Raw genomic sequence first — 11,723 nt, forward strand, 5'->3', positions numbered from 1 at the left:
ACCGTTTGTCAGAAACAGCAAAGGCAATTTTGGCTTTTGTAATTCCAAATGGACTGTATCAGTTTAAAGTCATGCCATTTGATATGAAAAATGCTCTTGCCACATTTCAGAAGCTAATCAATAAGCTCATTGCCTGATTACCCAACGGTGTGGTGTACATCGATGACCTAGTGATTTTAAGTTACTCATGGAAGGAAAATTTACAACATTTATTGGACTTGTTCGATCGACTTCGGTAGGCAGGCTCAGTGATAAACCTAGCTCAAAGTGAATTTACCAAAGCCTGGGCCAAGTTATCGGACGTGGACAAATGGCCTCACGGGATGCAAAAACAAAAGTAATTGAGGAATTTCCCATATCGTCGACAAAAATAACAGTATTACTGTTTCTGGGATTGAGTGGATTTTATTGAAAGTTTGTGCCAAATTTTAGCAATGTGGCTGCTCCACTCACTGAATTGCTAAATAAAAGGCAAGAGGTTTCAGTGGAAAGCAGACTGTCAGAAGGCATTTGACAGCCTGAAAACAGTGTTAACCACTGCCTCAGTATTAGCCACATCTGATTACGCAAAGCCTTTCAAGGTGGCTATCAATGCCAGTGACATGGGTGTCAATGCTGTGCTCCTGCAGGAAGACGATTAGAAGATAGAAAGACCTATCGGGTAGTTCTCCAGGAAGTTGAACGTTCATCAGCAGAAAGTTTCGACAGTTGAGAAAGAGACTTTGAGCTTGGTGTTGGCATTATAACATTTCAGTGTTTACATTAGCATGAATGCAGCTGAGACAGATGCTTAGGAATTGGGTGATTGTTTAGACAGTGGATTTGGATCGGCTCAGGCTTGGAGGGCCAAAAGGCCTATTCCTGGTCTGTAAATTTTCTTTATTCTTTGTTGTCAATCAGATAAGGTATTATATTGTACTACTGTAACTATGTTTGGAGAAATCTCGTGATCCTCATTGAGATTTCTGGTCTTAAAAACTTACTGATGTTAAAGTGAAATAATGATAAACCAGGCAACTTTTACTACAGAGAATTTGTACTGAATGTCTAGACTTCATTTGTTTAATCTTCTTAAATGTTACAATGACATCAGCCCCTAATTCTTGTTGCTTTCACTGTCTTCATTCTTGCACTGGTAAGCATTTTGTTTTTGCATGATACGCGGCTTTTTCTTTTAAACATGGATCACATTTTCCACATCAGATAATGTGCTGTCACCACTGACCTCTGGTAGTCCTCTTATGGCCAGATGTTTGCAATAATTACACTAAGTTTGATAAGATGAGTGGTCTTTGCTTAATTTTAATTTCCATGCTGCTTAGTAGAAAATTACATAGAACATATAGGACAGCACAGTACAGACCCTTCAGACCTCGATGTTGTGCCAACCTTTAATCCTATTCGAAGATCAAACTAACCTACATACCCTTCATTTTACTATCATCCATTTGCCTGTCCAAGAATCGATTAAATGTCCCTAATGTATCTGACTCTACTACTACCGCTGGCAGTGCATTCCATGCACCCACCACTCTTTGGGTAAATAACCTATCTCTGACATTTCCCCTAAACCTTCTCCAGTTGTCTTAAAATTATATCCCCTCGTGATAGCCATTTTCGCCCTTGGAAAAAGTCTCTGGCTATCCACTCGATCTACTCCTCTCACCATATTGCACACCTCTATCAAGTCATCTCTCATTCTTCTTCGCTTCAAAGAGAAAAGCCCTAGCATCCTCAACCTTTCTTCTTAAGACATGTCCCCCAGACCAGGAAGCATCTGGTAAATCTCCTCTGCACCCTCTCTAAATCTTCCACACCCTTCCTATAATGAGGCAACCAGAACTGAACACAATATTCCAAGTGGTTGAACCAGGACTTCACAGAGCTGCAGCATAACCTCATGGCTCTTAAACTCAATCCCACTGCTAATGAATGCCAACACACTATACATCTTCTTAACAACTGTATCAACTTAGAGTCAGAGAGATGTACAGCATGGAATCAGACCCTTCAGTCCAACTCATCCATGCCACAGATTTCCCACCCCAATCTAGTCCCACTTGCCAGCACCCAGCCATATCCCTCCAAACCCTTCCTATTCATATATCCATCCAGATGCCTTTTAAATGTTGCAATTGTACCAGCCTCCAACACTTCCTCTGGCAGTTCATTCCATACACGTCCATCTGCGTGAAAAGATTGCCCCTTAGGTCTCTTTTATATCTTTCCCCTTTCACCCTAAAACCATGCCCTCTAGTTCTGGACTCCCTGACCCCAGGGAAGAGACTTTGTCTATTTATCCTATCCATGCCCCTCATGATTTTATAAACCTCAATAAGGTCACCCCTCAGCCTCTGATGTTCCAGGGAAAACAGCCCTAGCCGATTCAACCTCTCCCTATTGCTCAAATCCTCCAATCCTGGCAATATCCACATAAATCTTTTCTGAACCCTTCAAGTTTCACAATATCCTTCTGATAGGAAGGAGACCAGAATTGCACTCAATATTCCAAAAGTGGCCTAACCAGGCTGATATGCTCTAACAGGACCACAAAACTCCTGTACTCAATACTCTGACCAATAAAGGAACACATACCATATACCTTCTTCACTTCGTGGCAACTTTGAGAGATCTATGGACGTGGACTTCAAGATCCCTCTGTTCCTCCACACTGCCAAGAAGCCTGCTTTTATCCCTGTAATCTGCATTCAAATTTGACCCTCCAAAATGAATCACTTCGCATTTTTCCAGGTTGAACTCCATTTGCCACTTCTCAGTCCAGCTCTCCATCCTGTCGATGTCCAGTTGCAACCAACAGGCCGCCACACTATCCACAACTCCACCAACCTTCATGTCATCGGCAAACTTACTAACCCACCCTTCCACTTTCTCATCCAGGTCATTTATAAAAATCACAAAGAGCAGAGATCCCTGCGGAACACCAATGGTCACCAAGCTCCAAGCTGAATATTTTCCACCTGCTACCACCCAGTTTTCTATGGGCCAGCTAATTCTATATCTCATGCCTCCTTACTTTCTGAATGAGCCTACCATGAGGAACCTTATCAAATACCTTGCTAAAATCCATTTACACCACATCCACTGTTCTACCTTCATCAGTGTGTTTTATCGCATCCTCAAAGAATTCAATAAAGCTTGAGGGGCATGACCTGGCCCTCTCAAAGCCATCTGACTGTCTCTAATCGAGCTACGCTTTTCCAAGTGATCATAAATCCTGTCTTTCAGAATCCTCTCCAATAATTTGCCCACCACTGACCTAAGACTGACTGGTCTATAATTCCCAGGGTTATCCCTATTCCCTTTCTTGAACAAGGGAATAATATTTGCTACCTTCCAATCATCTGGTACTACTCCAGTGAACAATGAAAATGAAAAGCTCATTGTCAAAGGTGCAGCAATCTCTTCCCTTGCTTCCCATATAACTTTGGGTAGATCTTGTCTGGCCCGGGGGCTTAGCTATCTTCATGTTTTTCAAAATTTCCAGCACATCCTCCTTCTTAACATCAACCTGTTAGAGCGTATCAGCGTGTTTCACACTGTCCTCACAAATGACAAGGTCTCTCTCACTAATGAATACTGAAGCAAAGTGTTCATTAAGGACCTCCCATACCTCCTCTGACTCCAGGCACAAATTCCCTCCACTCTCCCTGATTGGCTCTACCCTCACTTTGGCCATCCTCTTGTTCCTCATGCAAGTGTAGCACACCTTGGGGTTTTCCTTAATCCTACACGCCAAGGTTTTTTCATTCAGTTCCTTCCTGGTTATGTTGTAACCCCCTAGAACCCTGTCTGGTTCTTGCTTCCTCAACCTTAAGTAAGCTTTCTTCTTCCTTTTGACTAGATGTTCCACATCTCGCCATCCAAGGTTCCTTCATCTTACAATCTCTTCCTTGCCTCAACTGGACAAACCTATCCTTGCAAGTGCTCCTTAAACAGCCTCCACATTCTTGTTGTGCATTTCCCTGAAAACATCTGTTCCCAATTTAAGCTCCACAATTTCTGCCTAAGAGCATTGTAATCCTCCCTCCATCAATTAAATGCTCTCCCACCAAGACATCTGACAACTGATTTGGTTTGTTATCAAACACCAAATCCAATATGGCCTCCCCTGTAGTCAGCCTATTGAGTCAGGAATCCTTCCTGGACATACCTGACAAAATCTGCTTGATCCAAACTATCCGCACTAAGGAGGTTCCAATCAATATTAGGGTAGTTGAAGTCACCCATGACAACAACCCTGTAACTTCTGCATATTTCCAAAGTATGCCTCCCAATCTGCTCCTCCATATCTCTGTTGCTGGAGGGGAGAGTTTGGGGGGGGGGTGGCTATAGAAAACTCCCAATATAGTGACTGCACCTTTCCTATTTCTGACTTCCATCCATATTGACTCAGTAGATAAACTCTCCTCAATGACATCCCTTTCTGCAGCTGTGATACTATCCCTGATTAGCCATGCCATTCCCCCCATCTCCCTCCCTATTCCTTTTGAAACATCTAAACCCAGGAACATGCAAGAACCATTCCTGCCTCTGTGATATCCAAGTCTCCATAATGGCTACAGCATCGTAGCTCCTTTGTGTTAATCTCATCCATGCTCTGGATCATCACCCTTATTCTTGACACTTCTTGCGTTAAAATAGACACACTTCAACCCATCACACTGACTGCAACTTTGCTCTATTAACTATCTATCCTTCCTCACAGACTCTCTGCACCCTCTGTCTGTTCACCAGCTAGCCTATCCTCTGATCTGTAGCTCCAATTCCCATCCCCCTGCCAAACTAGTTTAAACCCTTCCAAAGAGCTCTAGCAAATTTGCCGCTCAGGATATTGGTTCCCTTCCAGTGCAGGTGCAACCTATCCTCCTTGTACAGGTTGCACCTTCCCCACAAGGAGTCCCAATGATCCAAATATCTAAAGCCCTCCCTTCTACACCAGCTCTGCAACCACGTTTTCAGCTGAACTTGCTCTTAGTTCCTTGCCTCACTAGTCCTCGTCCTATCTTTTAGCTTCCAACCTAACTGCCTATATTCATTTTTCAGGTCCTCATCACTTTTTCCTGCTATGTCATTGGTACCGATGTGTACCACAGCTTTCAGCTGCTCCCCCTCCCCCTTAAGAATCCAGTAGGCTCGATCTGAGACACACTGACCCTGACACTCGGGAGGCAAGATACCATCCGGGAGTCTTGTTTGCAACCACAGAACCTCCTGTATGTTCCTCTAACCACTGAATGTCCTTTCACTATCACCACAGTGTGCAAATTATTTGGCCATTATTATATGACACACAAACATGACACATTAATGCTTTGAATGTGGCCCCATTGGAACACTTACTGGGCATATAATTGATTCCTGACTAATTAATTTCTAATTCTTTATAGACAATATAAAAGATAAAGTCCCAAAGTCTTACGCAAGCATAAGGCTACTCTCTCATTTGAGACAAGCTTGATGCTAGTTTAACCGGAGGGTCACCATGCCTCAGGTGAGGGGACAGATTTTAAAGGAGAGTCCTTTGTGGTAATCTCAGCCAGTACAGGAACTGAACCCACACTGTTGGCATCCTTCTGCCTTGCAGACCAGCCAGCCAAACAGCCACTGAACTAACCAACCTCCTACAGGCAAAAAACAATGTACAACAGTATGCATTCAGGAGTCTGTTGACCACAATGTAAATTCTTATCAAGCTGGAAAGGTTTTGATCCATAAATAAATATCTGGAGAATATCACCTTAAGAAAAATAAAACTACAAAAATAATGAAATACTTTGTAAAAGTTGATTGCACCAAATCAGGATGGAGCTGTAAATGTTATTAAGGAGCTCCTGTGCATGAGTGCAGATAACTGGATGATTTAGGTAGATTTGATTGTTATATATGCTTAGCTTAAATGGATGGTAATCAACGAATAATCAGAAAATTAATACTGTACCTTTTGACATTATTTTGCACTAGCATACGATATACAGTAGGTGGAGAACAGAAAGTTGTTATGGGATACGTGGATAAAACCTAGGAAAAGAACATTTAAAAATAAAATCATCCAAATGACAATAAAATAATATCATAGGAACAGAGGAACACAGATGCAGAAGGGGATCATTCAGCCCATTAAATCTGCTCCACCATTATATAGACCTTGGGTGATCATCAATGCAATGCTACTTTCCTCTACTATTCCCATATCCTTTAATATATTTTAATATCCATAAATCTATCATAGATTTCTACCTTGAATATGCTCAATGACTGGGCTTTCACTGCCCTCAGATAGTTAACTCCAAAGATTGATTACCCTGTTTAAAGAAATTCCTTCACATCTCAAATTTAAAATGGCCTGTCTCTTATTCTGAGATTATATCCCCTGGTTCTAGACTTACCAGGGGAAACACCTCATCACCTTCCACAAATATACAAAAATGGCCTTATACAAATTTTCTAAGTCTATTTTTTAATGAACTCATCTCATTATTCAAATCTCTAGAGAATACAGACCTAGTTTTCTCATGTTCTCCATACAAAACAATCCCATCATCCCAAGGGCTAATGTGGCAAGACTCTGCTGCAGTCTTTCTGTCTCCCCTCCTCCTCTTCCTCCCCCCTTCCCAGTACAGTCATTCCTTGTTACACATGAACAGTGTAGTCAAGGTTGGCCCAGACCCTATCCTTTTTTCTCCACTGACACATCTGGTCTGATTAAGCAGTCCTTTATGATAGGTAGGAGAGTTACACTGAAGCAGTGTGCACATTTGTTATTCACAGAATTTTCATACTCCTAACCCCCATGGATAATGAGGAGTTGGCATACATCCTTCTTTAAATAAGATTACCAAAACTGCACACTATATTGCAGGGACATTTTCATTAGGCTCTATGCGACTGCAGCATGACTTCTTTACTCCTTCATTCAAATCTCCTTGCAACGAAGGCCAACATTTCACGTGCTTTCCTAATCACTGACATCTTTTATTTCCCACATGCTAAAGATGATCTTACAGTCCAGTATTGAGCGGCTATCTAATAAGAAGTTTACAAGTTATGAGAGGCATGGACAGAATGGATATCATCTTTTTCCTGGGGTAGAAATGTCAATTACTAGATTTGAGGTAAAAGGCAGTAAATTTAAAAGGAGATGTAAGAGGCAGGCTTTTCTTAAAAGAAAACAGTGGTAAGTGGAATGCATTAGCAAATGAGATGGAGGAGGAGGACATAATGAAAACTTTAAAGAGGCATCTTGATAGATATATGAATGAACATGGGATAGAGGGATTCAGACAGTGTAAAGGCGAAAAGGGTTTTAGTTTAGAAAGGCATCATGCAGCCTTGGGGGGCCAAAAGCCTGTTCCTATGCTGTGCTGTTGTTTTTTCATTAAGTTTGCATTAGCATGTATTGATATTCTCTTTTCCCTTTTGATAATTAGCTTCTTTGTCATCATTTGCCGGATTCTAAATTGCTCATAATCTTTGGTCTTAACCACTTTTCCTGTTTGAAGGCAATCTTTAAATTTCTTTTGTTAGCCACAATTGATTCAACTTTCAGAGAACACCATAAGAAATAGGAATACAAATACACCATTGGGCCCCTTAAGCCTGCTCTGCTCCACTATTTACAGGATCATCCAACATTCCTCACGTCCACGTTCATGCCTTTTCCCCATAACCCTCTATTGATCAAGAATCTACCTTAGCGTTAAATATACACAAGGAATCCGTCCCCACAGCTCTCTGTGACGACGATTTCCAAATACTTTCAACCCTCATAAGAAATCCTACCCTTAGTGTTAAATTGGCACTCCTTTAGTCTTAAACTATGCTCTCTGATCCTAGGTTCTCCTGTGAGGGGAAACTCTTCTCAGCATTAACTCTCAAACTCCTTAAGAATCCCATGTCTCAATGAGATCACTTCTCCAGCCCCCACCTGTTTAGCCTTTGTTCACAAGAAAATCCCTCCATATCCAGGGATTATTCTAGTGAACCTTCTCTGAACTGATATTCTCTGGAAATAAGAAGACCAAAACCACTCTCAGTACTCCAGATGTGGTCTCACCTTGTACAATTGCAGCAAGCCTTCCCTACTTTGTATTCCAACCCCTTTGAAGTAAGGGCCAACATTGGGGAAGAGTCTAGAATCATTTGGCATAATCTTACAATAAGGGATTGTACATTTAAGACAGAGTTGAGGAAGAATTTCTTTTGAGGGTAGTGAATCTTCCTTATCTTAGAGGTTGCAGAGACTGGGTCATTAAGGATACTGAAGGCTGAGGTAGAGTTTTAATTAGCAATGGCAGCAAAGGCTATGGGGAAAAGAAGTGGAGAATTATCAGATCAGCCCTGATCTCACTGAATAGCAGACCAGACGTTTTGGGCTGAATGGCCTATTTCTGTTCATCATGAGTCTGTAGTTAGCACCTGTTAAGAATGCTCGCAACTGACTCAGACTTTAGGAAAACCTAGGAGCAAAACTGCAATAATTTTGATTTAAAAATGGAGATAAGAAACACTCGGCCCCCACCACCCTCTAAAAAGGTTTTTCCAGCATCCATTATTCTGTAGTCTACTATCTCCAAAGAGGAGATTGCTGTTGCTAGGAATTGGAAGGAACTTCAGAAAACCGTACTCACAAAATCAAACATTCACATTAAACAACAGAATAAAGAGAGCCAATGAACACATTTTTTTAACTTAACAACTTAATAAATGATCATAAATTCAGGGCAAATTTAAAGCAAAATAAATATCTGTAATTTGTAGATGGTCATCTAGACTTCCAAAGAAAGCTTTTCCTCTGGCTATAAACATGCAATGGAATGACTGAAAATAATAAAAAAAAGTACCCAAAGCAAAAGTTTGTAATTAAGTGCTGTGTTTTGATCAGGAATGCCATATAATGGCATTGAAGAAAAGGAATCGCATTGATCATGGAATTCATTCCACAGGTAAGGGGTTTATACAATTAGTCGCGACAGTATACATGCAATATATTTTAAAATTGAAAGCTAATGACTATTTGCTTACTTCCAATATAATTTTCGAATCAAACCGTGGCATCTGATGGACAAAAACACAAGCTCCTTGAATCCAAGGTGAAAAGAAGCTGCTCCATGCAGACTTAGCCCAGCCAGTGTCTGAGGTATTCCACATCACATCAGAGGGAGTAAGATCTAACCAGTACCTGGTAGAGGGCATTATATAGTCAATTTTCTGTCCTGCTGCATTATAACCAAACTACTTTTGGAAGACTAGCTAATGCTGGATTTTGTTTTGGATCAGAACAAAATGAAGTTTGTATAATAATAAAACGTCTATCAACTGAAATAGGTGGGGATTCTGTCCAAGTGACAGTGAGTATTATAAAACAACTTTCAGGAAAATGCCAGATTCAATTCTTGAGCAGGAAAATTAACAGAAATTGTTGGGAATACTCAGAAAATCTAGAAATGTTGGTAGAGAAAGCATTCACATCAAGATTATGACGTTAGAATTGGGACACGTAAGAAAGCATCATGTGGGTGAAATGAAGAATGTGAAAAGAAAATAGAGAACATCCATGCGAGGGCAGAAGATTGAAGACATTAAATGCCAAAAGTGGAGCAGAGTTATAGAGTAATACTGAATCCACAGAAGAACTAATAGATGGCCCCAGGGAGGAAGCATGTAGCAAAACAAACAAACAGCCCAATTGAAAAAGGTGCTGTTCTTTGAGCTTTATTCACAAAATTGTTACAGTGCAAAAGGAGGCCATTCAGCCTCTGTTCCCAGGAATCCACATTCTTTAAACAGAAACAACTAATCTAACGGAGGCTCTCCTAAACATCTCTATTGAACCTGCCTCCAATCACACTTCCAGATAGCACTTTTCAGACTCCAATTCCTCTGGTTCTTAATAATTTTACATGCAGGAACAATTTCTCCTCTCATAATTTTGAAAACTTTTATCAAATCTCTACTTAGGTAACTCTCAAAGGAGGACAACCATAACTTCTCCAATCTTTCCTCACAACTGATTCCAGGGATAAGAAACCACATTCTCACAATTCTCTTCTAAACTCTCTCCAACACATTCATATCCCACTAACCCAAACCCCAACAGCCCCCCCCCTCCCCCCACACATACACACACTCTCACACACACACACACAGTGATACTCAGAAACATACACAGTACTCAAGACAAGGTCTAATCTAGATGAGGTCTCAATTCATCATGACCTGCCTACTCTTGTAATCAATGCCTTTATTTATGTAAAATAAAATTCCATATGTGGCTTTACTGTTCTCACTACCTGTCTTACCATCTTTAACAACCTATACACATAAAAGACCAGGTCTCTCTGTTCCAGCACCTCCTTTAGAATAGTACCAACACTGTCCTATCATCCCTAGTCCAGGAACTCCCCACATACGTTCGAGACACCACCCATGCCCTCCACCTCCGCCAAGACTTCAGTTTCCCCGGCCCACAACGCCTCATCTTCACCATGGATATCCAATCCCTCTACACCTCCATCCGCCATGACCAGGGCCTCCAAGCCCTCCATTTTTTCCTCTCCAGACGTCTCCAACAGTACCCTTCCACCGACATTCTCATTCGTTTGGCCGAACTGGTCCTCACCCTTAACAATTTCTCCTTTGAATCCTCCCACTTCCTCCAGACCAAAGGGGTAGCCATGGGCACACGTATGGGCCCCAGCTATGCCTGTCTCTTTGTTGGATACGTAGAGCAGTTGATCTTCCGTAATTACACCGGCACCACTCCCACCTCTTCCTCCGCTACATTGATGACTGCATTGATGCCACCTCGTGCTCCCGCGAGGAGGTTGAGCAACTCATCAACTTCACCAACACATTCCACCCCGACCTTAAATTTACCTGGACCATCTCTGACACCTCCCTCCCCTCCCTGGACCTCTCCATCTCCATCAGTGACGACCGACTTGACACTGACATCTTCTACAAACCCACCAACTCCCACAGCTACCTGGATTACACCCCTTCCCACCCTACCTCTTGCAAAAATGCCATCCCGTATTCCCAATTCCTCCGCCTACGCCGTATCTGCTCCCAGGAGGAGTGGTTCCACCATAGAACACACCAGATGGCCTCCTTCTTCAGAGACCGCAATTTCCCTTCCCACGTGGTCAAAGATGCCCTCCAACGCATCTCATCCACATCCCGCAATTCCGCCCTCAGACTCAACCCCTCCAACCGCAACAAGGACAGAACGCCCCTGGTGCCCACCTTCCACCCTACCAACCTTCGCAAATCATCTGCCGACATTTCCGCCACCTCCAAACAGACCCCACCACCAGGGATATATTTCCCTCCCCACCCCTCTCCGCCTTCCGCAAAGACCGTTCCCCCCGTGAAACACCGACTCCCACAGCTACCTGGATTACACCCCTTCCCACCCTACCTCTTGCAAAAATGCCATCCCATATTCCCAATTCCTCCGCCTCCGCCATATCTGCTCCCAGGAGGAGCGGTTCCACCATAGAACACACCAGATGGCCTCCTTCTTTAGAGACCGCAATTTCCCTTCCCAAGTGGTTAAAGATGCCCTCCAACGCATCTCATCCACATCCCGCACCTCCGCCCCCAGACCCAACCCCTCCAACCGCAACAAGAACAGAACGCCCCTGGTGCTCACCTTACACCCTACCAACCTTCGCATAAACCAAACCATCCGCCGACATTTC

At 42.5% G+C, this 11,723-nt stretch overlaps 1 protein-coding gene across 9 annotated transcripts in view; it reads right to left on the minus strand.

Annotated features, from left to right (window-relative positions):
- Positions 1-11,723, minus strand: part of acsm3 (acyl-CoA synthetase medium chain family member 3) — an 86,929-nt gene that overhangs the window by 30,039 nt on the left and 45,167 nt on the right. For all 9 annotated transcript variants that reach the window (XM_043711936.1, XM_043711938.1, XM_043711941.1 and 6 more), the window contains 2 exons: positions 9,043-9,199; positions 5,960-6,039 (listed from right to left, as the gene is read on the minus strand). In XM_043711936.1, coding sequence (XP_043567871.1) covers positions 5,960-6,039; positions 9,043-9,199 — 237 coding nt within the window. The remainder of the gene's footprint in view (positions 1-5,959; positions 6,040-9,042; positions 9,200-11,723) is intronic.

Source organism: Chiloscyllium plagiosum, chromosome 21 (assembly GCF_004010195.1).
Source record: "Chiloscyllium plagiosum isolate BGI_BamShark_2017 chromosome 21, ASM401019v2, whole genome shotgun sequence".
In the NCBI taxonomy this organism is placed as follows: domain Eukaryota; kingdom Metazoa; phylum Chordata; class Chondrichthyes; order Orectolobiformes; family Hemiscylliidae; genus Chiloscyllium; species Chiloscyllium plagiosum.